This window comes from Geotrypetes seraphini, chromosome 2 (assembly GCF_902459505.1).
Source record: "Geotrypetes seraphini chromosome 2, aGeoSer1.1, whole genome shotgun sequence".
NCBI classification, from domain to species: domain Eukaryota; kingdom Metazoa; phylum Chordata; class Amphibia; order Gymnophiona; family Dermophiidae; genus Geotrypetes; species Geotrypetes seraphini.
The window spans coordinates 319478561-319506046 of NC_047085.1; the positions used below are offsets into that span (position 1 = coordinate 319478561).

Here is a 27486-nt window from a genome sequence, read left to right on the forward strand (position 1 = left end):
TTTTCTGCTGGAGGGTAGGCTGGCTCAGGGGAACCAACTTGTGGTGGCAGCATTGGAAGTCAGGGCCACAGTTTCAGTTCCAGTTCTAGCCGAAACCAAGTGATGGATTTCAACCAGTGATTCAGTTTCGGTCAGCCTCTAGTAGGGATTATAGGTAGGGCTCCCACCTACGCATGTAACTTACAGAATACTATAAGTTATGTACAGTTTTGCTGTATTTAGGTGCACATAAACCAGCTCGCTGGCTGGTAAAAGTGTGAATACTTAAATTATAAGTATGGCATTACTGGGTTACATTAGTATTCTGTCATAGAATCTGGAAGCCTAGGTTCCATTATAGAATAGACTCTTACCAGGCATCCACTTATAGATATGCCCCTTATCCCCAAATGCATTAAAAATTACACACAACAATGTAATTGAATAACAAGCTAATTATGTAGTTAGTTAGTTAATTTGTTTTCTATCTTGTTCTCCCCAACGAGTTCAGAATGGGTTACAAGTTGAATATACATAATATATAGCCAATTCAGAATGAACAATTATTGGTGCTACTCATAATTAAAATTAATTAAATGTTATGCATTTAAATGTGGGCGCAAGTCAAAAAAGGGGTCATGGGTAGATCGGGGGTGCTACTTTCAGTTATGCACGTAATTATAGATTATGGGCATCTGTGCCTAAATTTAATCTAATGTAATCCAAATTTCTGTATTGTACTTATCCAGTACAGGTTCAAGGTTATTTACAAGCTAAGAGACCCATATTGTAATATGTGGAAATACAGTTACATCATATTAATAAGTACAAGTTACATAATTGTGGGTAGATATCGAGTATAGGTTCAAGACAGTTCGCCATTAAGAGGCCTATAAAGGCAAAGGGTAGTTATAGTTGCATTGCCATAGAAGGATGGTATAGTATATACAGTTACGAGGAGGCATCAATTACAGATTTAGGCACAGGCATTTGCACCACGTTTTCCTTGGTGCAAATGGCCATGCCCAAATTTAGTCATGGCTCCCAGGTATAAGCGCTATTGTATAAACTGCACCTAACTTTAAGCACCATAACGTATGTAGAATTTAGCCCTTAGGGGCAAATTCTATGAACAGCATCCTGATTGTAGGCGGCAGTAGGTATCTTACCACTGTCTAACCAGCCAATCGGGACACATGTTTTCTTTTAAAAAAAAACAAAAACTGAGGCAGACTGCCTACACTATAGGCGTCTGTCGTGGGTATAGGGAGGGGTCTAGGCACTTTTAAGCTCGCACAAGGCTGGGTGTGGTTTCGCCCAGAAGTGGCCTTGGGTGAGCTTAAGCGGCCCTAGGCATCTCCCTAGGGCTGAGATAGCTGCCTGAAATGTAAGCCATTAAAATGCTGGCCTACATTTCAAATAGACACGGCTGCTAAGCTGATTTTGGCAAGGAAATCTCCCTGCGGGATGCACTGAGAGTGGCTATAGGAGTGGCCTTTGGTATTTGGCCAATTGGAGTCTTAGGCCACTCTCAGTGCATCCCAGAATGCACTGGGAAGGAGGCCTAAGACTCCAGTTGGCCCAGGTGCCTAAGGCCCCCCTCCTATGGGAAGAGCCTTAGGTGCCTGAGCCAATCAGGACCTTAGGCCCCTCCCCAGTGCATCCCAGCAAGCACCAGGAAGGAGGAAGGCCTGCCATTATGAAGAGGTGGGCCTCATGGCTGGAGGGAGTAGGCATTCCTCCAGCTAGCCAAACTACAGAAGGTACTGTGGGGATTGTCGGGGGGAGGGGAGAGTTTGGGCTGCTGGGATGGCGGGGGGTCAGGTCTGGAGGCCTGCTGGCAGGAGGGAGTGGGTATCACTCCTGTCTATTGCATGGGGGGTTGTTGTGGGGGTTCCGGCAGGACAGAGTGGACATCCTTCCTGCCAGGAGACTTTGAGGGGGTTTGCGGGTGGCGGCAGGAGGAATTGGACATCCTTCTTGTCTTGGACAGTGTCGTGTGGGGGTTCAGGGGTGGCAGCGGAAGGGATTGAGCATCCATCCTGCCACGGACAGAATTGGGTGGGGGTTTGGGTGTGGCGGCGGGAGGAATTGGGCATCCATCCTGCTGGCCGGGGGTGGGGGTCCCCTGCCACAGCCACTCAGATGATCCTGGCAGGAGGATTCCCTTGCTGCAATCAGCTGATGGGAAGGGATCAAGTGCAATTCTCTAACCAGGCCAGTTAGATGGGGTTGGGCGTCTGTCCCTTAGTGCACATGCAATTCTGTATAGGACGCTGGTGTACGATTCTCAGCTGCTTCTTAGGAGGCTGCAGAAACCGGCCTCCTATACAGAATTTCCCCCTTAGTGTCTATACTGGGTGGTTTTCTACTGGTTGCTATGTCTATTGCCTTCTAGTGGTGAGGAATCATAGTAATACCTATAGACTTAATAGAGTGGTCCTTTGTGGTTTGCATATATGATCCTAGGTCAGTAAATTCTCTAGTGCTCAAGCAGTATCCGGTGAAGTATTCTTTTGCTGTGGAAGGGGTTTTGCTTGCTCGAGTCCCTGTGTAACAGAATAACCACTGAATATTTTTCTAGAGAGCTGCCTATTAGGAAAGCAAGACAAAAAGGTGTGATCTCAGAGAAGTTATAAGAAGTAATATTTTGGAGAGAAAAGGGCCTTCCCCTCTCTCTCTCTCTTTGGGCTGATCTAACCTGAAGGGGTGCAGGGCCTTTCCCTAACAGTGAGATCCCAGGTGTCATTTTCTACCTTCTAAGATCCAGGTTGTGGTTTATAGCAGTCTTTCTCAACTCAGTCCTGGAGTTCTCCCTTGCCAGTCAGGTTTTCATGCATACACTGCCTCTATTATATGCAAATTTCAGCTGAGAGGCAAAAGGAAAAGAGAGGTTCTGTGTTTGAAGGGCAGTATTGTCTCCAGAGTAAGAATTGCCGCTGCTGGGTCAGACCGGTGGTCCATCGTGCCCAGCAGTTTGCTCACGCGGCGTCCCTCTGGTCAAAGACCAGCGCCCTAACTGAGACTAGCTCTGCCAGCGCACGTTCTTGTTCAGCAGGAACTTGTCTAACTTTGTCTTGAATCCCTGGAGGGTGTTTTCCCCTATGACAGCCTCCGGAAGAGCGTTCCAGTTTTCCACCAATCTCTGGGTGAAGAAGAACTCACTTACCTTCGTGCAGAATCTATCCCTTTTCAACTTTAGAGAGTGCCCTCTCGTTCTCCCTACCCTGGAGAGGGTGAACAACCTGTCCTTGTCTACTAAGTCTATCCCCTTCAGTACCTTGAATGTTTTGATCATGTCCCCTCTCAATCTCCTCTGTTCAAGGGAGAAGAGGCCCAGTTTCTCTAATGTTTCGCTGTACTGCAGCTCCTCCAACCCTTTAATCATCTTGGTCGCTCTTCTCTGGACCTTTTCGAGTAGTACCATGTCCTTCTTCATGTACGGCGACCAATGCTGCATGCAGTATTCCAGATGAGGGCACACCATTGCCCGGTACAACGGCATGATAACCTTCTCCGATCTGTTTGTGATCCCCTTCTTTATCATTCCTAGCATTCTGTTCGCCCTTTTCGCCGCCGCCGCACATTGCGCAGATGGCTTCATTGACTTGTCAATCAGAACTCCCAAGTCCCTTTATTGGGAGGTCTCTCCAAGTACCGCCCCGGACATCCTGTATTCGTGCATGAGATTTTTGTTACCGATATGCATCACTTTACACTTATCCACATTGAATCTCATCTGCCAAGTTGATGCCCATTCCTCGAGCCCGATTATGTCACGTTGCAGATCTTTGCAATCCCCCTGCATCTTCACTACTCTGAATAACTTTGTATCGTCCGCAAATTTAATCACCTTGCTCATTGTACCTATGTCCAGAGTGAAAGAAGATTCTCCATACCATCTCTCTTAGTACCTGTGAGAGGAATGTGAGTCTGCTAGCAAACTACATGGAAGCCTAGAGTTAATTGTTGGGGGTCTGAAGAAGAGAACATGCAGTGTCTATTGTATAATAAAATGTACAGTGCTGCGTATGCCTTTCAGCGCTATAGAAATAATAAATAGTAGTAGTAGTTCAAAGTATTGGCTTATAATGTCAGAAGAATCTTGACTTATTCAAAGAGAATCAACCAGCTGGGTGTCTCCTTGGGGTTCAGGAAAGCCCAAACATGACAGATTATGTGAAATATTTACAGTTCCGTAAAGAAGAGGAGACATCTAGAATGCAATCACCCTAGTACTGACACTTCTCAGAAAAAGAGGGCCCATATGGGAAAAGTCTATAAGCAGAGGAGAAAATAGAAGAACACTTAGGCCCAGATTCTGTAACTGGTGCTGTTGTTGGCGGCCTCTGATGGCTTGTCAATCATGCATTAGTGTCAGGTACAGAATCACGCCTCTGGCAAAGGTAGGCATCAGAAATTTAGGCCAGGGTTTTCCTGGCCTACATTTCCGGCGCCAACCTATAACATGAACCGCACTTCCACAGGCGCTATAGGCCACCTAATGCCACTTCCATGTTAGCTATGCCCACAGTGGCATAAGGCAGCCTAAAGGGCCTATAGAGCTAGTAGGCATCTTGAAACTCAGTTAAAAATGTTGCTTCAGGGAGAGCAGGAAGATCCAAGATGGCCGAATGCTAGTACGTCTGAGCACACTCTCCCCAAGCTCGTCTTACTTACTTTACTTTTCTTGGTAAAAATTTTACCTGCATAGCCATGCCGAAGAGGAGAGGAAGGAGCGCTGGTGGAGCCTCACAGCGCTCTAGAACGGCTGTCTTCGGCAATATCGAGGAGCTTGTTCGGAGAATGCAGCAAACGCCAACAATATCGTCGGGGAGTTCCCTGCAGGAGGCGCGCAGTGGTGGCGAGTCTGCGTCGTTCTCTATGGGGCCAGAAACATCCTTAAGCCCCGACATGAGAGCACCTCCCCCACGCCCTCAGTCTACCAGTTCGCCGCGAGCGGAGGCACTCCCGGAAGTTGGAGTTCACCTCTTCCCGGAGGCTCAGGAGATCAATGAGGGAACTGTGTTGCCGGGGCCCCTGCTGCTGCAGGGAAGCCCGAATGCGGAGACTGAGGAGGAAGCAGAGGGGGAAGCAGGAACCAAACATGACGTTGGAAGAGACAGTTTGCCAGTGGGTGAGCTAAATAAACCTAAGTTACACTTTCTTCAAATAGAGAAGCCCCAGGAGGTAACATTGGACTCTCTTTGGGATTTAGTGGCTAACTTGGCAAAGTCTATAAGTCCACAATTACAACTATTTGAAAACAAAATTAGCAAACATGAGACTGACATTAAAGACTTAAAAAGTGAAATTGAGGACTCTAAGACCTCAATACAGAATGCATTTCAAGATATAAAGGTTTCTAAACAAACTATTGAGACACTAATTAAAGATAATACTGATTTAAGAAGGAAAATGGAGGTAATGGAAAATTTTTCCCGGAATAACAATCTTAGGCTGATTAATTTTCCTAAGGTGCCTATGATAGCCCCTAGAGAAATGCTTAAGCGTTATATGATTGAAATATTGGAGCTTTCTGAAGAAACATTACCACCATTTACAAAAGTTTATTACCTTCCAAATAAGAAATTGCAACAGCAACAACAACAACAGAATATGGGACAGGACTCTATGAATTTATCTAATATTCTGGAAACATCGGATAAAGAATTGGCTGAACCAACAACTTTACTTATAACAGTAGCGCTCACGCCAGATAAAAACTGGCTGCTGAGACTTTTCTTTAAGAATAAACAAAAATAATTTTTAGGTTGTAAAATACAGATGTTCCCAGATTTGGCCAAGGAGACCCAGCGGAGGAGACGTGAATTTTTGCTAAGGAAACCTGGTGTTATGGCTCTAGGGGCTACATTTTATTTGCAACATCCATGTAAATGTGTAATTAACTATCGTTCACATAAATTTGTCTTCTTTGAGCCATCTCAACTGACAACCTTTCTATCAACTTTATGTTTGGAGAAAGATGGAACATGAGTGCTTAGATTAAGGAAAGGTGTATTTCCAGTCTACTAGTAATAATTTACTTAATTTAAATTTTCTTTGTATTACTTGCCCATCATCCACCTTGGATCTTAATTGTGGACTTGAGTAGAGATTTAGCTTATATTAGATGTTTGATTGAAGTATATGTTTAATTATTAATTCCTTTGCTGAATTTCCTTTCTGTACAAGTTATGCTTGATTATATTGAAAAAATTCAATAAATATATATTAAAAAAAAAAAGTTGCTTCAACTGCATTTTTTATTGTTTGGGTACCTAATGGCGCCACTTAGAGAATCCGGGCCTTAGTGAGTTTAATTCCCAGCCAGTGAAACTGTATCTTTTTGTTAATATTTTTCTTTGTTTTGTTAGGTTTATTGGGGGGGGGGGGGGAAGTGGTTCCTTTTCCCCATATCTTTTTTTTAGGTAAGAACATAAGAGTTTCCATGCTGAGACAGACCTCAGGTCCATCAAACCCACTATCCTGTTTCCAACAGTGGCCAATCCAGGTGACAAGTACCTGGCAAGATCCCAAAAGAGTAAAACAGGTTTTATGCTGCTTATCTGTGATAAAAGTAGTAGATTTTCCCATGTCCATCTTAATGGCTTATGGACTTTTCTTTTAGGAAATTATCAAAACCTTTTTTAAACCCTGCTAAGCTAACTCCTTTTACCACATTCTCTTGCAGTGAATTCCAGTGTTTAATTACACATTGAGTGAAGAAATATTTTCTCTGATTTGTTCTAAATTTACTACTTCATTGTGTGCCCTCTAGTCCTTGTATTTTTGAAAAGAGTAAACAAGCAATTCATATCTATCATTTCCACTCCACTTAGCATTTTATATACATCTGTCATATCTCCCCTGAGCTGTCTCTTCTCCAAGCTGAAAAGCCCTAGTCTCTTTACCCTGTTAGCATAGCTGGGTTAAAAAAAGGTTTGGACAGGTTCCTGCAGGAAAAGTCCATAGTCTGTAAGTGAGAAAGACGTGGGGGAAGCCACTGCTTGCCCTGGGATCGGTAGCATGGAACATTGTTACTATTTGGGTTTCTGCCAGGTACTTGTGACCAGGATTGGCCACAGTTGGAAACAGGATACTGGGCTGGATTGACCACTGGTCTGACCCAGATTGGCTATTCTTATGTTCTTATTTATAACCAGTTTAGCTAATGTTCTTATGTATAACCTTTTCTCATAAGTAAGTTTTCCTATCCCTTTTATCATTTTAATCATCCTTCTCTGTACCTTTCCTAATTCTGTAACATATGTTCAGCACTGTTGCATATATGTGTTCTTAAAAAAGGCTAGTGTTAAAAAAAAACCATTCTCACAGCTACAGCTCAATACTTACCTGTACGTTTTTAACCATACTACTGGGGTGATTTGTCTTTTTGGAGGTGGACTATGTGAAGTGAGATTAGAACAAGGTTTAGAAATCATCTCTAGTTGAGAGTTTGGGCTCCTTTGACAAAGGTGCGCTAGGGTTTTTAGCGCTCGCACCGGATTAGCGCGCGCTATCCCAAAAACTACCGCCTGCTCAAGAGGAGGCGGTAGCGGCTAGCGCACGTGGCATTTTAGCGCGCGCTATTCCGCGCATTAAGGCCCTAACGCACCTTTGTAAAAGGAGCCCTTAGTGTTCCTCTCGTCCTTCAGAACCAAAACTACCAAAAACAGATATCTTCTGTAGCCCCTAGAATTGCATGTACAATGGTCTGTGGGGACCCCATTACAAATACAAAATGCATTCTTTGAAATCTGTTGACAGTAGAGATGTGCACAACAAAGAATTGTTCAGTTCATTTTTGGCTATTTTATTTCCTTTTCATGAGTTAAATCCTTGTAATGCATGCAAATGGACTTGTGTTGATTCATAGGTTAGTTAGTACATGCTAGAGCAATTTTGCACACACTAAACTTTTTAAATCACGCTAAGAAACCAAAGGTCTGTTATTCAGCGCTATGGCTTCCGGCCAGCTAAATAGCACATAGCAGGCTATCCAGCAGGAGATAGGCAGCTGTCTCCCGCTGAATGTCTGGCTTAGTGGATTGGTCAGAGACTAGCTATGTGCTTGCCATAGGCGGTCACCTCCAATATTCAGCGGTTGCTGGCTAACGAGCTATGTCTCTAAGGCAAAAATAGACTAGAAATTCAGTGCCAGTCACGGGATACAGCACTGGCATTGAATTTCTGGTATCATCATGGAGTGTGGGAGATTGCTGGCGATCTCCTGTGGTCTGAAATATTGGCTGGCAAATGTGTACCAACAAATGTACATACCTAGTAGATGGTGACATCTAATGGTTAGATCTATTATCACACTTGGTTTCATTTTATTCTTTCCAAGGCAGTGGAATGATTGGGAACTACTCGAAAGGGTCCAGGGAAGAGCGACTAAAATGGTTAAGGGGCTGGAGGAGTTGCCGTACAATGAAACTGGGCCTCTTCTCCCTTGAAAAGAGGAGACTGAGAGGTGACATGATGGTAACATTCAAAATACCGAAGGGAATAAACTTAGTAGATAAAGATAGACTGTTCACCCTTTCCAAGGTAGGGAGAACGAGAGGGCACTCTCTAAAGTTCAAAGGGGATAGATTCCGTACAAATGTAAGGAAGTTCTTCTTCACCCAGAGAGTGGTGGAAAACTGGAATGCTCTTCCGGAGTCTGTTATAGGGGAAAACACCCTCCAGGGATTCAAGACAAAGTTAGACAAGTTCCTGCTGAACCAGAACGTACGCAGGTAGGACTGGTCTCAGGGCACTGGTCTTTGACCTATGGGCCGCCACGGGACCCAGCAGCGGCAATTCTTATGTTCCATGCTAACTACCCCTCTCGTCTCCCCTCCAGGTCAGGGTCATGTGTGGAAGCGATACAGATAGCAAACACACATGCTCATACTCAGAAGGGCTGGAAAGAATTCCATGGCTCGGGCGCTGCATGCTTTCCCCAGTTATTACGGAACTCCAGCGATTCCCTTTCCCTATCCCTGGCTACATTTACAGAATGGAATCATCATTATTCCAATGCATTCTGCAGCTCCCATGCCAACCCTGGAACGCTGCGGGTAGCAGAAGTGTCTGCAGCATTCCACCAGAATGAAATGGATAAATCATACAGTTTTGGAAAAAGATGGGTGAAGAAATGCTTCAAGGCATGTAACAGCTTACTTGCTAGGGTTTATCTTCTTTATTGACCATTCATATAGAATACAGGCATAGAAAGATGTCACTTAATATTATTATTGCTGGATTGGTTTGTGATAGTGTGTTCACAAAAGGGCCTATCCTCTAATGTGTGTCTAAATACAGTTCTGAGTGTACTAGAGGACAAGATGGCAAAAATTCTGCAACATATTGAAATACCACAAGGAAAGCTATTTTTTTTCTGGCGTGTGGCAGACTGAGAAATCGAATGCAAAGATTTTATTTCACACTGGCTCCTAAAATGTTGACAGAAAAAGTGAACATGTGCTGCATAATGGATTTGTGGAGTTCAGTCTCTTCAAGTAGTACAGGTCTGCGCCTTAAAAAGTAATAGATATAGAAAAGAAATATATTTCAGGAAAGAATATTCTGACAAAAATAGAAATGCACAAGCAAGTAACCGGTGTTTGATAACTAGCGGTTCTTTCATTTCACTGGCTCAAAGTCAAGGGCTCCTTTTACTAAGGTGCGCTAGCGTTTTTAGCACACGCAGGAAATTACCGCACGCTACGCTTCTAGAACTAACGCCAGCTCAATGCTGGTGTTAAGGTCTAGCGCGTGCTATTCCGCGCGTTAAAGCCCTAACGCGGCTTAGTAAAAGGAGCCCCAAATCTTTGATTATGAGAGAAAGATATAGTACAGTATTAGAATGCAGCTAATTGAATAAATGTGATAGCTACCATAGCTTTACCTACATTTACACATGAAATGCACAAAAGTTGTGGCTAGGCCAGTGTATATTGTATCAAGTCAAAACATTTGGCTTATGGGATTTTCATTTTATTCAGGTTTTAAATTATTTTTTGTTCTAGGGCCAGTGTCGTCTATAGTGTGTCCTATTCTTCACTATTACACCTATTGACAAATGATGTACATTCTTGAGCAATACTACACATTATTAATGACATGGATAAAATACCCCCATTTTTGGGGGGGGAGGATTGGTCCTGTCATTTCAGGTTCAAAACATGAAATGTCATGGGAAATGCTGTTTAAAAATAAAATGTTGTCTGCCCGGGGTAAAGAAACCGAAAAATAATATGTTTGGTTTACCCGAACTGAAGTCTTTATATTAGTATTGGTCACAGACACCGGTGTTTGTTCTAAGTGGGATTGAAACTTTGGTGCCAATTATTTCTTTGGTTCTGATGTACACATTTTGGCAAATCATAGGTTTTTCTTTGGGCCTAGAAATAAAATGCACATCCCTGTCAGAAAATGCCATACTGAAGGATAGTAAAAATAAGCTCTGATTTGGAGAATCCTGAGTACATGGTGAAAATTTTGAAAACCTACTGGATTGGGGCCCTTGAAGATCATGGTTGCCCACCCCTGTCTTGGAACATTTGGTTGGAAGCCATGCAGCAGAGCTCTTTCCGGAGCCTTGATCATGGGGACAAGGGAGGGTTTAAATCTAATCACCAGATATTGCCCATACTAATGAGCACAGCTCCCTCTCACTCCTCCCTCCTGAAGTATAAGCACTGCCTCCACAGCATCCCTAGCTCACTCAGGGTGCAGAAGACTTGATTCAGGGATTAAATTGGGGACTAGAGAATGACATGGTGACAAAATTCATCACCGTCCCCGCGGGAAACCATCTTCATGTCATTCTTTAAGGAGAGAGGGAAGAATCAGAGTATAATTGGGCACAACCACTGACCCGCAAGCTTTGCTTTGAAGAATGCTGGTGTAGAAGGACTGAGGTTGAAATAGACACTAGAAAATGACATGGGATTATTTCCCGCAGGGACTGGAACGGTGATGAATTTTGTCACCGTGTCATTCTCTATTGGGGACCTCCCCACATGGAGAAGCATAGCATAGAACTCTCACTGAGCCCTTCTTTGTAAAAACATTTGCCCTGTCGGTTCAGCTCAGGTTCCTAATATCTGTTCTATGTGGTCTTCCAATTGCAGATTCTGCTTCTGTCACCAGCTTAACCCCTCTGGGATTTACCCATGGCGTCTCTACACATTTGTCTTACAGGGATATCTGTAGGAGATTGAATTTGATATGCATCATTAACAAAAATTTTACTTTTTCCACAGTATGTCTCCTGGCTAAAAAAAACCTGGAAGGATTCATTTGTTTAGGGAATGAAGAAGAATTAGTTGATCAGGCAGCCTGCCTAACAATCTGTTTTAAGAAGTATTTGGAGTGGGACCCAAATCAAGTTCTGAAATATTGCGTGTGTGTTTGTGTGTGTGAGAGAGATGGCATGTGGGATGAAATCTGTATACTACTACTACTGCTTATCATTTCTATAGTGCTGCTAAACATACGCAGCGCTGTACATTAAAACATGCAAGAAACAGTCCCTGTTCAGTAGAGCTTACAATCTAATCAATGGACAAGTAGGAGGTTAGGGAGTTTCTCAGGCAGGCATGTGTGGGTTACCAGCGAGTGGGATCAGGAGCTAAAAGCAACCTCGAAGAAGTGGGCTTTTAGCCTGGGTTTGAATACTGCCAGGGACAAAACTTGACATAATGACTCAGGCAGTTTGTTCCAGGCACGTGGTGCAGCAAGAGAGAAGGAACATAGTCTAGGCAGTAACGGAGAAGGGTACAGATAAGATGGGCCTGCTCTATGAAAGGAGCTCACGTGGAGGAGGATAAGGAGGGATAAGAGAGGGAGATGCTGGGAAGCTGCTGAGTGAATACACTTGTAAGTCAATAAGAGAAGTTTATTTAAACTGTATGTGGAAATAGATAGGGAACTAATGAAGTGCCTTGAGGAGAGGGGTGATGTGAGTATAGTGACGCAGGCAGAATATAAGTCTTGCAGTAGAATTTTGAACTGATTGAAAGGGAGAGAGAGGATTACGTGGGAGACCTGTGAGAAGTGAGTTGCAGTTGTCTAATTGTGAGGTGATGAGGGTGTGAATAAGGGTTTTAGTATGCTCAGAGAGGAAGGATCGGATTTTGTAGAGAAAGAAACGACAGGTTTTGGCCATCTGTTGAATTTGTGCAGAGAAAGAGAGAGAGGAATCAAAGATGAGCTAGAGGTTGTTCGTGCCCAGCAGTCCGCTCACACAACGGCCCTCTGGTCAAAGACCAGCGCTCTAACTGAGACTAGCTCTACCTGCGTACATTCCGGTTCAGCAGGAACTTGTCTAAGCTTGTCTTGAATCCCTGGAGGGTGTTTCCCCCTATGACAGACTCCGGAAGAACATTCCAGTTTTCTACCACTCTCTGGGTGAAGAAGAACCTCCTTATGTTTGTACGGAATCTATCCCCTTTCAATTTTAGAGAGTGCGCTCTCGTTCTCCCTACCTTGGAGAGGGTGAACAACCTGTCCTTATCTACTAAGTCTATTCCCTTCAGTACCTTGAATGTTTCGATCATGAGAGTGTTATCTACTGAGATAGAGAATGAAGTGAGAGGAGAGGAGTTTAGGCATAAGGATAAATAGCTAAGTTTTGGCCATGTTCAGTTTTAAGTGGCAGTGGGACAGACAGGCAGAGGAGTCAGCTTAGAGGTGATATTGGAAACCATGGGAGGAGATCAGGGCACCAAGGGAATGAGAACACAAGAGTTGCCATACTGGGACAGACCGAAGTCCATCAAGATTAATTTATAATATATAGCTAGGATGAACAAGAAACAAGACGTAAGCAAGTAGGTTGTACATCGAATATAGTGCAAGAAATTAACATTATGTAGATTTATATACATATATATAGGATAAGAACATCATAGTATAAGCCAGTGGTTCCCAAACTCTGTCCTGAGGGACCCCCAGCCAGTCGGGTTTTCAATATATCCCTAATGAATATGCATGAGAGAGATTTGCATACCTGTTGCTTCCATTATATGCAAATCTCTCTCATGCATATTCATTAGGGATATCTTGAAAACCCGACTGGCTGGGGGTCCCCCAGGACAGGGTTTGGGAACCACTTGTATAAGCCTAGGATGAGTATTTACTTAGAGCATCTAACCTAGAATGAGCATCTATAGCTAAGGTTACCAGACATCCGGATTTCCCCGGATATGTCCGTCCGAGTTTTGAAAAGCTTTCCTTTGGGCAGGAGGGCATCCACGCATGTGTGGATACGACACAATGATGTCATGAGCACGCGTGACCCTAAAAACTAATAAGAGAATCTTAAGATACTCGATGTTGGATTTGGAAGTCAATGAAGAGTTTTCAGAATCAGGGTAATATGTTCATGATCCTCCTTTTGTGTTGGAATGCTCATTAAAGGGAAATGTTTTTTTAAAGCTGCAACTGTCCTCAACCCTCATTACTATTGTACCTAAGCTCATTCAAAGAGGGTAAACATCTTACATTGGAAAAACATACTGATGTGGAGGGGCATAATAAAAAAAAAGTCTAAGTCCCCTTTTGGCCTAAGGCCTTAAACGTTGAAAGTAGAAGCAGGGAAAATGTCCATTATAAAAAAAAAAAAACATCCAAAAGGAGGTTTTTTTTTTATAATGGCCTGCCTCTACATTCAACTGTTTAAACGCCCAGACCACCACTACGTCTAAACTTATAACATATAATCAACCTAAAAAAAGCCTAAGCCCCAAACGTCCAAAACAAGGGTTTTTAGGCAAAGGAGGAGCCAGTCCTTCATCTAAAAGCTGGATTTTGTAACCGGTGTCTGTCAAAAACAACACCAGTTACAGAATTTTCCCCCCCACCCCGACATCGGGGCAAGAGGGAGCCCAAGCCCTCCTGCCCCGCGATCCCCAACCCCCCCACTGACGACATTGGGGCAAGAGGGAGCCCAAGCCCTCTTGCCCCGTGGCACCCCCGACCTCCCCGACACTATCAGGGCAGGAGGGAGCCCTAGCCCTCCTGCCCTGCGATCCCCAAACCCCTCCCCTCCCCGCTGAGTCTAATCTGGCCAGGAGGGAGCCCAAGCCCTCCTGGCCACTCAACCCCCACTCCCTACAAGATCGGGCAGGAGGGAGCCCAACCCCTCCTGCCCAGGTGGACCCCCACCCCCACTAAAATAGGGGCAGGAGGGATCCCAGGCCCTCCTGCCCTCGACTTAACCCCCCCTGACCACCCTGCCGAACCCCAGATCGGCCCCCCCACCGACCCCATGACCCCCCCCAATCCCACCGCCCCCGTACCTGGACATCATTGGACGGACGGACGGGTGCCAAGCCCGTCCGGCAGGCCAGCCAGCGCAGGAATGGGGCCGGATTGGCCCAGGTGGCTCAAACCCCGCCCACAGGTGGGGCCTGAGGCACCTGGGCCAACCAGAATAGGCCCGGGAGCCTTAGGCCCCTCCTGTGGGCGGGGCCTTAAGCACATGGACCCAACCCAGCCCATGTGTTTAATGCCCCGCTCACAGGAGGAGCCTAAAGGCTCCTGGGCCTATTCTGGTTGGCCCAGGCGCCTCAGGCCCCACCTGTGGGCGGGGTTTGAGCTGCCTGGGCCAATCCAGCCACATTCCTGCGTTGGCTGGCCTGCCGGATGGACTTGACACCCATCTGTCCGGCCAACGATGTCCAGGTACGGGGGAGTGGGATTTGGGTTAGGGTCATGGGGTTGGCAGGGGGATCGCGGGCCGGCGGTAAGGCCGATCGGGGGTTTGGGAGGGGCAGTCGTGGGGGGTTGAGTCGAGGGCAGGAGGGCCTGGGATCCCTCATTTTAGTGGGGGTGGGGGTGGGGGTGGGGGTTAGGGGGTCCGCCTGGGAAGGAGGGGTTGGGCTCCCTCTTGCCCCAATGTCGTCGGAGGGGGGGGGGGGTGATGTATCACAGCAGGAGAGATTGGCTATCTCCCCTGCTGCGATGCGATCACTCCTCTACACGAACTGCCACAACCCGCAGCAGGAGAGATTGGGCATTTCTCCTTCCGCAGGTTGCGGCAATTCGGTTAGAAGGGTGATTGCATTGCGGTAGGGGAGATGAGGCATCTCTTGCGGTGATGGTTGCAGTGGGGGGGGGGTAGGTTGCCAGGCCGCTGAACTGATCGCGCCAGCCGCCATCAGCTCAGCGGCCCCTTTTTCGGCACTTATACCTGATTTGACTTGGTCTAAGTCAAAACGTATAAGTGCCGACTAGGCAAACTCTCCAGTGTTTTGGTTATACTTGTTGTACGCCTAGGTGTAGGTGGGCCCACCTCCCGCCCTTTCCCCGCCTCTAAAAATGCCTCTTTTCTCTGTGTGTTTAGAGGCAGGGGAAAGGCCTAAGCTGGTTTTAGATACGTCTAAAACCAGCTTTGATTATGGGTACTTATCCCACTATCCTTTAACTTCTCGAGTCTTGACTCCACCAGACCCGTCCAAAGATATAAACTATCCTTCCCCTCTCTACGCGGTATTCTCTATGCAGGTAAACTGGGAAAATCTCTTCTCTTCAAAATCACAGGTCTCTGGAATGACCTTACTATCCCGTTGCGGAACCTGGGCTCTCTCCAACTATTCCGCAAGCAACTGAAAACTTGGCTCTTCTCTAACATGTAATTCTATTTTCCCCCTTACTCTTCCATTCTATATATAAGCTCATGTAAACCTTTTCCTTTCTCTTCTTATATTTTAAGTTCTTGCAAACCGTGCCGAGCTCCACTTCCGTGGAGAGGATGCGGTATATAAACTTAAGGTTTAGTTTAGTTTAGTACTTGGACGATCAGGCTTTTTGATCGTCCAAGTAGGACACTTTTTAGACGTTTTTTTTTATTATTATGAGCCCCTTATTGTTTAAGAAATGTTTCTTGGTGCTTTGGAAGCTTTGCACCATCAAGAAGTATTTCGATAAAAACTCCTTTCATTTGTTGGTGCAGTCCTCTAACTTTAGTATTCTTGACTACTATAACATTATATATTTAGGGGCTTATAAGAAAATTCTTAAAAAATTAAGAGTGGTCCAGAATACTGCTGTTTGCCTCATTTTTGGTTTAAAAATGGTAGCATATTACTCCTTTTTATCAAAAACTCCATTGGTTGCCGATGGAGTTCAGAGTTTTGTTTAAGTTCTCATGCATTTGTTATAAAGTAGTTTTTGACATGTCACCAGGTTATCTTGCTCCTCATTTCTCTTTGAGTCACTCTAACAAGAGTACTCATAGAGTACATCTGTTTACATATCCTTTCATAAAATCTTGTCATTACAAGAAGTTCCTTGAGAGAACTTTTTCATTTTATGCCGCTAAATTGAATTCATGGCTTGGAAAAATTGTGTTAGAGACTTCCTCTTATTTAGATTTTAGAAAATTGTTAAAGACACAACTATTTGATAGATTGGTATCTTAATGCATTCTGTTTCTAATTTTTAATGCCTTCTTCCCATTTTAATCTGATGTATTTTATCTGCACTGTATATACTGTCTTTCTTGTTGTGGCTATTTTACTAACACAGAACAGGGACAATGTTTCCTATATTGAAAGTCAGTAAAGTCGTTTTGCTAAATGAAAAGGAAACTGACTTTATGAAGCAAAAGCAAATGACTCAAGAGAAGTGACCTAAGTCCAAAAAATCGCTCAGAGAGCTGAAACTCTGAAGAGGGGGAGGTAACCTCCTCTTAGGGCAAGAGTTTACCATCCAGTCATAGTGTGTTTGATGTAAAAATAGGTCACTCTCCGAGACTTGCTTGTAAGTTTGTATTTTGTATCTTTTTAAATATAATAAAATCTTTCAATTATACCACTTAAATTTGTATGTAAATATAACTGTATATTGTAGCATTCAGTTGTCACTGGAATATAACTTAAACCTCACTTAGCTTTTAAGAGGAGTTCAATAGGGTCTCAACGCGGCCCCGTTTCGGTGTCTGCTTCAGGAGACCCCCACCGGGATATATGCAATGCTTGTTCAACAATTAGAATCCATTGTAGCTTTAAACATTCGTGAACATTGATCGTTTGAAGAAGTAACACTGTAATGCCGCAATTTTTTTGGACTTAGGTCACTTCTCTTGAGTCATTTGCTTTTGCTTCATAAAGTCAGCTTCCTTTTCATTTAGTTTTCTTGTTGTGGCGGCATATAAAAATGTTTATTCGCCTTGAAATAGAAGGTTGGAGAGCATTTTTGGTCTTTGACATTAATACAGTTTTATACATCTGCCTCTGTGGTAACCCTGAGCCCCAGTACATGGGAAATTTACTTCATAGTAACATAGTAACATAGTAGATGACGGCAGATAAAGACCCGAATGGTCCATCCAGTCTGCCCAACCTGATTCAATTTAAAATTTTTTGTTTTTTTTTTTTCTTCTTAGCTATTTCTGGGCGAGAATCCAAAGCTTTACCCAGTACTGTGCTTGGGTTCCAACTGCCGAAATCTCTGTTAAGACTTACTCCAGCCCATCTACACCCTCCCAGCCATTGAAGCCCTCCCCTGCCCATCCTCCTCCAAACGGCCATACACAGACACAGACCGTATAAGTCTGCCCAGTAACTGGCCTAGTTCAATCTTTAATATTATTTTCTGATTCTAAATCTTCTGTGTTCATCCCACGCTTCTTTGAACTCCGTCACAGTTTTACTCTCCACCACCTCTCTCGGGAGCGCATTCCAGGCATCCACCACCCTCTCCGTAAAGTAGAATTTCCTAACATTGCCCCTGAATCTACCACCCCTCAACCTCAAATTATGTCCTCTGGAAAAGATTTTGTTCTACGTTAATACCCTTTAAGTATTTGAACGTCTGAATCATATCTCCCCTGTCTCTCCTTTCCTCTAGGGTATACATATTCAGGGCTTCCAGTCTCTCCTCATATGTCTTCTGGTGCAAGCCTCCTATCATTTTCGTCGCCCTCCTCTGGACCGCCTCAAGTCTTCTTACGTCTTTCGCCAGATACGGTCTCCAAAACTGAACACAATACTCCAAGTGGGGCCTCACCAATGACCTGTACAGGGGCATCAACACCTTCTTTCTTCTACTGACTACGCCTCTCTTTATACAGCCCAGAATCCTTCTGGCAGCAGCCACTGCCTTGTCACACTGTTTTTTCACCTTTAGATCTTCGGACACTATCACCCCAAGGTCCCTCTCCCCGTCCGTGCATATCAGCTTCTCTCCTCCCAGCATATACGGTTCCTTCCTATTATTAATCCCCAAATGCATTACTCTGCATTTCTTTGCATTGAATTTTAGTTGCCAGGCATTAGACCATTCCTCTAACTTTTGCAGATCCTTTTTCATATTTTCCACTCCCTCTTCGGTGTCTACTCTGTTACAAATCTTGGTATCATCTGCAAAAAGGCACACTTTTCCTTCTAACCCTTCAGCAATGTCACTTACATACATATTGAACAGGATTGGCCCCAGCACCGAACCCTGAGGGACTCCACTAGTCACCTTTCCTTCCTCCGAGCGACTTCCATTAACCACCACCCTCTGGCGTCTGTCCGACAGCCAGTTTCTGACCCAGTTCACCACTTTGGGTCCTAACTTCAGCCCTTCAAGTTTGTTCAACAGCCTCCTATGAGGAACTGTATCAAAGGCTTTGCTGAAATCCAAATAAATTACATCTAGCATATGTCCTCGATCCAGCTCTCTGGTCACCCAATCAAAAAATTCAATCAGGTTCGTTTGGCACGATTTACCTTTTGTAAAGCCATGTTGCCTCGGATCCTGTAACTCATTAGATTCAAGGAAATACACTATCCTTTCTTTCAGCAACACTTCCATTATTTTTCCAACAACTGAAGTGAGGCTCACCGGCCTGTAGTTTCCTGCTTCATCCCTGTGACCACTTTTATGAATAGGGACCACATCCGCTCTCCTCCAATCCCCAGGAATCACTCCCGTCTCCAGAGATTTGTTGAACAAGTCTTTAATAGGACTCGCCAGAACCTCTCTGAGTTCCCTTAGTATCCTGGGATGGATCCCGTCTGGTCCCATCGCTTTGTCCACCTTCAGTTTTTCAAGTTGCTCATAAACACCCTCCTCCGTGAACGGCGCAAAATCTACTCCATTTTCTCGTGTAACTTTGCCGGACAATCTCGGTCCTTCTCCAGGATTTTCTTCTGTGAACACAGAACAGAAGTATTTGTTTAGCACATTTGCTTTCTCCTCATCACTCTCCACATATTTGTTCCCAGCATCTTTTAGCCTAGCAATTCCATTTTTTATCTTCCTCCTTTCACTAATATATCTGAAAAAATTTTTATCTCCCTTTTTTACATTTTTAGCCATTTGTTCTTCCGCCTGTGCCTTCGCCAAACGTATCTCTCTCTTGGCTTCTTTCAGTTTCACCCTGTAGTCCTTTCTGCTCTCCTCTTCTTGGGTTTTTTTATATTTCATGTGTGTGTGTGTGATATATTAGTGATAAGCATATACAGTACTATACAGTGTGAGCAGTGAATATAAGGAACAGTTAATACAAATCATGCTGGTACAATTTGTAGCAAGTTCCCTGAACCATAGGAGCTGAGGTTGACCCCCGGGGCATGTACACAAATTATTTTGTGTTTCTGTGCCTATAAAATGAAATCCCTTTCCCAGACCTTTTCCCAAGCACACAGAGCAGGTATTAAGTGTCACTGACTGTTGGCTGTTTGTTCTGTGTCTAGTCTCTGGAACGGCACACACCGCCCACACTGGAAAAATAACAGAAGGAAGTGATAAGAGTTAGAATAAAACACTCCTTAGGTGAATAAAAATATGAAAATAATAAGGCACATAGTTCATAAAAATAAGTGCACCATCTCAAAATAGCTCACTTGTGGGGATTTTTTTTTTGTTTCCTCTGTGGGGTGCTGTCACTTCTGCTCTCCTACATCTCCTTTACTCTGGTATCTTGTGGGCAGGTGTAGGGGAGGGAGGGGCTTAGTGGTTAGAGCTGCAGTTGCAGGTTCAATCCCAGCATTGCTCCGTGTGACCCTGAGCAAGTCACTTGATCCTTCATTCTCCCAGGTACCATAGTTTGGTTGAGAGCCCGCCAGGACAGATAGGGAAACTTCTTAAGAGAACCTGCTTACTATTCTTTGTATTGTAAACCGCTTTGATATCTGCAGTGGAAAGGCGGTTTATCAAATAAAGACAACCATAACTAGGGTTACCAGAAGTCTGAGGAAACCCGGACATGTCTTCTTTTTAGAGAATTGTCCAGGTTCCCGGCCAGACTTTCCAAAACCCGGCATTTAATCCCAACGAGCTCCGGCCACATCTGGAGGGCCTCTGAGCATGTGCAGATGACTTCACATACATCCGCGCATGCTCCAGGCCCTCCAGACGCTGCTGGAGCTCATCTGAAAGAAGAGAGGCGGGTTTGTGGGGGCATGGCTGGGGGGAATGGGGCGTGGCTGGAGGCAGAACAGGGTGGGATTATGTGTCTGAAGTTTCCTGGAGAGAAATATGGCAACCCTAACTATAACTTAGTAACAGATGGCAGCTAAAGACTAGCCTGGTCCAACTGTTCTGCTCGACGAGATGGCAAGAGTCATACCTGCCACTGTGCAGAACATACAGGTCACCTCCTCTCTGCCTTTGTTTAGGAATTTACATTCCACTCCATTCTACTCCATGCCTAACAGAAATTGCTGTAGTCCTAACATAACCAACACTCTATATCAGGGGTGTCAAAGTCCCTCCTCGAGGGCCGCAATCCAGTCGGGTTTTCAGGATTTCTCCAATGATTATGCATGAGATCTATTAGCATACAATGAAAGCAGTGCATGCAAATAGATCTCATGCATATTCATTGGGGAAATTCTGAAAACCCAACTGGATTGCGGCCCTCGAGTAAGGACTTTGACACCCCTGCCCTATATCAAAAAGAATTATTACTGTTATGGGATTTCCATGACTAGACTTCATTAGAGTGACTGGCACTGCTCTGGTTCATTTTGTTAATACTTGGGAGGAGCATTGTGGTACCCATTGTTTTTAACTTTGTTAACTGCCGTGATTTGACTACAATTGTTAAGAAATGCAGTATATCAAATTAACTATAACTGTGTTCTGTTGCAGACATGTAAGAGTGTCCACAAAGTGTTCCTTGTTGTTAGGTGCCATCAACTTGTGCTCGAGTCCTAGTGACTTGATGAATTGCAGATCTAAAAAGAAACCGGTTTTGTGCTAGTCCGGAAAGGTCCTCCAGCGTCATCCCTATGGTTGTTTTCATCGTGTCCAGCCATCTGATTGCAAATCGCCCTCTTCGCCAGGTTCCTTCAATCTTCCCAAACATGATGTTCTTCTCCAGTTATCTCTCTCTTCTGATGGTGTGACTAAATAAGACAGTTGTAACTTCATCATCTGGGTTTCAAGTGACATAGCCGTTTTGATCTCTTCTAAAATCGATTTGTTAGTTTTTCTGGCGGTCCATGGCATGCCTAAAATCCTTCTCCAGCACCAAAGCTCAAATGAGTCATTCTTCTTTCTGTCTTGTCCCTCATGCTTGCAGGCCTGCCACTCCAAAATGGCAGGCCTTATCCTTCCCAGTGCGTTCTAGGAGGGGCCTAAGGTCTTGATTGGCTCAGTCCCCTCCTTTAATCAAGGCAAAGCTACCCTTCTGATTTCCCATGATCTCTCTTCTGCTTTTGATTTAATCAGCCATTAATTCCTTCTCTCACAACTGACCTCCTTAGGGATCTCTTGGATGGTTCTACGTTGGTTTTTTCTTTTCTTTCTAATAGATCATTTTCAGTTTCACTTCCATCATCAATTTCAACTCACTTTTCCCTCGCATGTGAGATCCCCCAAGTTTCAGTCTTATCCCCTCTACTGTTTAATATCTTTCTAAGCCCTCTTGCACTACTAATCCAGAAATCACAAATTAGGTGTTACATATTTGCAGACAATATTCTCTTACTTTCTTCCCAAGATTCTACAAGCCCTAACTTAACTATTTTGCAATCCTGTCTGGACAAAATCGTCTGGTTCTTAATTCATCAAAAACTCTAGCTCTCTGGGTTACAGGTACCTCATCTACCCCACTTACAGTCTCTTCCTTGTGAACCATTCCTATTAAGCTAGTCAATCCCAAGAAATATCTTAGAGTTCATATCGATAGTGTCCTCATGGTTTATCAACAAATTTTAGCAGTTTCTAAATCTTGTTTTTATTTGTTTCACATAATACGGACAAATCCCCCCATACCTTGATCAATCTTCCTATGCAATGCTTCTGTATTCCCTACAGTAGTCTCTTCTAAATTAGATTATTGTAACATACTTTATGCTGCTCTTCTATCCATTCTCAAAAAGCTTCAGACAATGCAAAATATATCCATCAGGTTACTTACACATGCATGCCATTATGACCACATGACCCATAAGAACATAAGAACATAAGAAGTTGCCTCCACTGGGTCAGACCGAGGTCCATCTCGCCCAGCGGTCCGCTCCCGCGGCGGCCCATCAGGTCTGCGACCTGTGAAGTGGTTTCTGACCACTTTTATAACCTACCTCAAGTTCTATCTGTACCCCTCTATCCCTTTATCCTCCAGGAACCTATCCAAACCCTTCTTGAACCCCTGTACAGAGTTTTGGCCTTCACCCCTCTCCTAAAAGACCACCACTGGCTCCCAATCAAATTCCTTATACTGTAGACTTTAAATTACTCACCCCAGCAATCAAAACAATGCATTCTGGTTTGTCTTCACTCTGCAACTTTCCAGCAGTTATCCACCCTTTCAATGCATTTGATTAGACTTCTTTCCACATGTCCCTTTGCTTTTTCCACTAATGCCCTCTTCCTGTGGAATTCACTTCCCACTTAACTTAATTCTGAGCTTTCTTATCTGAGGTATTGTGCACTAAAGTCTCATCTGTTTGCTAGTGCTGCCTGATTCAGAGAAAATATTTTCAATTCAATTCAATTTGGCCCATTGAATTGATTTTTCGATTTGATTCACTTTTCCCGCTCATTCAGGTGGGTTTTTTATTCAAACATCCTGGCGGGTTTATTTTGTGGCCTCTTCATCCACCCCTCCCAACTTTGCCCTCTCCAACACCACACTGGTGCTGTGATGTAAACAAAATAAACAAAAGAGACTTTTCCTCTATCTGTTAGGTCCTAGCTCATGTTCTCTGACTAACATCAATTCTAGCAGGTTACACATTTCAAATCTGACATATTGTAATCACAAAATAGAAAATAAAATTATTTTTTCTACCTTTTGTTGTCTGGTCATTTTATTATTCAAATCACATTGGTCCCAGTCTCTGGTTTCTGTTTGTCTTCTGTTAGCTTGCTCGCCAGGGTCTCCTGGTTTTCTTCTTTCTCCATGCTCACTATCCATCTTTCATCTCTGTACCTTTCCTTCCATTGTCATATCCAACATCTCTTTCCCACTGCCTCCCATTTCTCTTATTTCTTTCTTTCTCTCTCTCCCTGCCTTGTGCCCTGGGTCAAAGCTCTCTATTCTGCTCCATGCAGCATCTCTTCCATCCTTCCCTCCCTCCATTATCATGTGCAATATTTCTTTCTCTCTCCCCATGCACCATCTCTCCCTGACCTCCACCCTATGTCTAACATTTTTCCCTCCCTCTTCTCCATACATGTCTCCCTCTCCTCCACAATATGCAAGATCTCTCCTCCACCCCATTTCCAGCAATTCTTCCTCTCTCCTCCCCTATGCAGTAGCTTTCCATCCCTTCCTCCCATCCCCCTATGAAGTGGCTTTCCATCACTCTCTCCACCCCTGTGCAGCAGCTTTCCATCCCTCCCATCCACCTATGAAATGGCTTTCCATCCCTCCTATCCCCCTGTGCAGCACTTCCCGACTGATCCCCCCTCCCCTGCCATGTGATCTGATATACGGGCCTCCCAAAACAGCAGCAGTGGCTTGCAAGAAGAGGCAGTGCTCAGAACAGGCTGCTTTTGGCCTGCCCTGCCAGGGCTTCCCTCTGCCACATCGCCAATGATGTGGCAGAGGGACGGCCCCAGCAGGGTAGGCCAGGAGCAGCCTGTTCCGAGTGCTGTCTCTTCCTGCCAGCTACTGCTGCTTTGCTTTTGGAGACTTGCTCAGGACTCGCTGAATCGGTGAGTCCAATTTGTTTAGAAAGTGAATCGATTCGAATCGATTGATGTGAATCAGTGAATCGTTTTGAATCTGCAAATTGAGCAGCATAATGTTTACCATGCATTCGGTCTGGATAGTTGAGATTACTGGTTTGTAAATGGATTTTCTGGTGGTCCTTTATAGCTACTTCGAAGAACTACCCTTCCTCCCTCTTTCCTGTCCTTTTCTCTTTTATTTTGACGTAGTTCTTTTCAAATTCCCTAATTGTTGTAAACCACGTTGATGTTTAATGAGGAGCAGTCTATAAATAAATAAACATGTCGTAGCTAAGTAAAAGTATAGTGTTTTAGTACAGCCTGTAGGTGTCACCTCTAGCATACCTTAGCAGGACCTAAGGTTTTTCTCCTTGAATAATACCATTTCGTTTTACTTTCCCCAGATATCCCTTTCTGTGATTGAGTAAATGTTCTAACAACATTGTTTGACTCCCCCAGGGTTAGATTGACTCTATAAGGGTTAGATTCACTAAGCAAACTGATCGTGTACCGAGTGGTTTGCGAGCCCTTTGCGACCCGATTTCCCTCCGACCCGATTCACTAACCTGTGTACCGATCCAATCCTGATCCGTGCATGCAAATGAGGGGAATCGGCGTGCAAAGCAGGAAGGACGCGATTCACTAAACTGGCACACCGACTGGCTGGCCGATAAAAAAACCAGCGACTGGTGAAGACCAGTCGCTTGTGCTAAAACCCTGCTCTCTGCCCCGACTCTACTGCCCTTCCCCGCAGTGCGAGCCTGTAGTTTTAACCTGTGGGTTTAAAACGGGGATGGGCTCGCAAAGTAAAAAAAACACAGTAAAGTAAACAGTGGTAAGTAAAAAAAGAAAAACTCTGACGGGCACGAAAGACCAGAACATGCACAGACCATCTACAATCAAGGATGATGGTCTGCGCATGCTCAAGGATCGCTCTCCAACTCACAGCACGGCTCTGCACGGGACAGGAGTGTAGGAAGATCGCTCCTGCTCCGCATCACCACTAGACTACCAGGTAAGGTCCTTGCTCCTGGGGCAGCTGCTCGCCTCCCCCATCTCTGATCGCCCCCTCCACCTATGATCACCCGCCTCCAATCTCCTCCCTCCTCACTCCGATCCAATTCCTGGGGCCGTTTTTTTCGATGCCAACGAGCGATTCTCAGGGGGAGAGCCTGGGGAAACCTCCCCCCCCCCCGCAAATAATCTAAATCACGAATAGGGAGGGGGGAAGTGTAACCTTTTTCTATGTGCTTTCTAGAACAGTGTTCTTCAACCACCGGTCCATGGACCAGTGCCGGTCCACAGAAATTTCCTGCCGGTCCACAGGGCCAGCACGTGCATCAGGCCCAAAACAGTGTTCTTCAACCGCCGGTCCACGGTGCGATCGATGTGGTGATATCTTCGAGGCAGCTCCCTCGTCCTAACTGATTCAGTGCAAAAAGCCACGGGCAGTGGCTCCTACGCGCATCCTGCGCCTGAACCGGAAGCCTTCTCTCTGACGTTGCAATGTCAGAGGGAAGGCTTCCAGATGAGGCACGGGACGTGCAAGGTGCAATTAGTACTATTAAGGGGGCGGGGTTTGGGGTAGAGATGGGTGAGGTCTGGCCCACGACTTAGCCCAGTGTTCTTCAACCGCCGGTCCATGGACCGATGCTGGTCCACAGAATAATTCTTTTATTTCTGCCGGTCCATAGGTGTAAAAAGGTTGAAAAACACTGCTCTAGAACACTGTCTCAGTGCAACACTTCTTTTCCTTCAGGTCATGACCAAAGTGGAAGGACAGCAGAAGAATCTTGTGCAAGCTATTGAATCGCTGCCTCCTTCAGGTCCCCTTTCTGCCTTGGACCAGGACTTGCTGCTCTTGAAAGCTACCTCTGCTGCTACACTGAGCTGCCTTGGAGAATGCCTGAATTTACTGCAGCAGAGTATATCCCAAGTGGGTCAACAGAATAAACCACCGTCTACAGGTAAGAACAAACCAGACTTTTCTGTTAACCGTGGCAAGATTCATACATTTACTAGCATCAGAAATGTGATTGACAGTATTAATGATTTTGCTTACATCCCTTCTCCTAATTAAATAATGTGGTGGCGGAGATAGTCCATTTGATGGTCAAAAGCAAATATAATTTGCGGTAACACCTTTGTATTTGATTAAATGCGTTTCTTGGCTACCTTTAGAAACCTAATATTCCTTTTCTGAGGTCCAAACAGAATGAGTAATAGATATCACAGCTACAAAATGCATTCCAGTAATAGTGTGAAGGAAAGAGGAAGTGGCTTGATGTAACGTTTCACTAATGTATTGCCCAAGGTTTCTTCACAGCAGGTGCTGGCGAGTACAGACATGCATTATGCACTCAGCATCTGAGTAAGGGGGTCAGTACAGCCCAGTGAATGTAATTTGCAGGTTTACTAGCTCTTTCTTAAAACAGGATTTACGCACATAGCATGGGCCTAGGTATGCAAGAATTCAACAGTAGATAGATCTAGCAGCTTTGCACTTTACCATCTTCCATCCACTCTGTTTTTAACCCAGCATTTTACAGAACCTCAGAACCGTTATTGCAGTGACTGAATTAGTAATGGTGCAAGGGGAGTGTCTATTAAAGAGAAGATTTACAAGTAGTTGCAAATGAAGGCTCAAGGTGCCAGAATACCAGCCCTGGTTCCAGTTATGCTGGAAAATAAAAGGAGAAAGGAGGAATTACCAACACCCCCTCCAATAAATAGATAAAGCAGTCAAAATTCTCCTATGTGTCAAGTGATATGACTGATCATGAAGCTCTCCAGCTCCTTACATACTGTACTCCCTGTACTGTACGCTCTGAGAAAAGGGATGTTACTAGTGGTGTGCCTCAGGGTTCTGTTCTTGGACCTGTTCTTTTTAACATTTATATAAATGATATTGCTGAAGGGTTATCAGGTAAGATTTGCTTCTTTGCGGATGATACCAAAATCTGCAATACAGTAAACACGCCGGATGATGTGAATAACATGAAGAATGACCTGGCGAAGCTTGTAGGATGATCTGAAATTTGGCAGCTAAAATTTAATACTAAGAAATGCAAGGTCATGCTATTGGGCTGCAAAAACCAGAGGAAACGGTACAGTTTAGGGGGTGAAGAACTTATGTGCACGACGGAAGAGCGTGACTTGGGTGTGATTGTATGCGATGATCTTAAAGTGGCCAAATAAGTTGAAAAGGTAACGGCGAAAGCTAGAAAGATGCTAGGTTGCATAGGGAGAGGAATGGCCAGTAGGAAAAAGGAAGTATTGATGTCTCTGTACAAGACTTTTATGAGACCTCATTTGGAATATTGTGTACAATTCTGGAGGCCACACCTTCAAAAAAATATTAAAAGGATGGAGTCCAGACTCCAGAAGAAGGTT

At 44.5% G+C, this 27486-nt stretch overlaps 1 protein-coding gene across 2 annotated transcripts in view; it reads left to right on the forward strand.

Annotated features, from left to right (window-relative positions):
* OSBPL10 (oxysterol binding protein like 10) overlaps window positions 1-27486 on the forward strand; it is a 365516-nt gene that overhangs the window by 202828 nt on the left and 135202 nt on the right. For both annotated transcript variants that reach the window (XM_033930110.1, XM_033930109.1), the window contains exon 5: window positions 25853-26060. In XM_033930110.1, the coding sequence (XP_033786001.1) occupies window positions 25853-26060 (208 nt within the window). The remainder of the gene's footprint in view (window positions 1-25852; window positions 26061-27486) is intronic.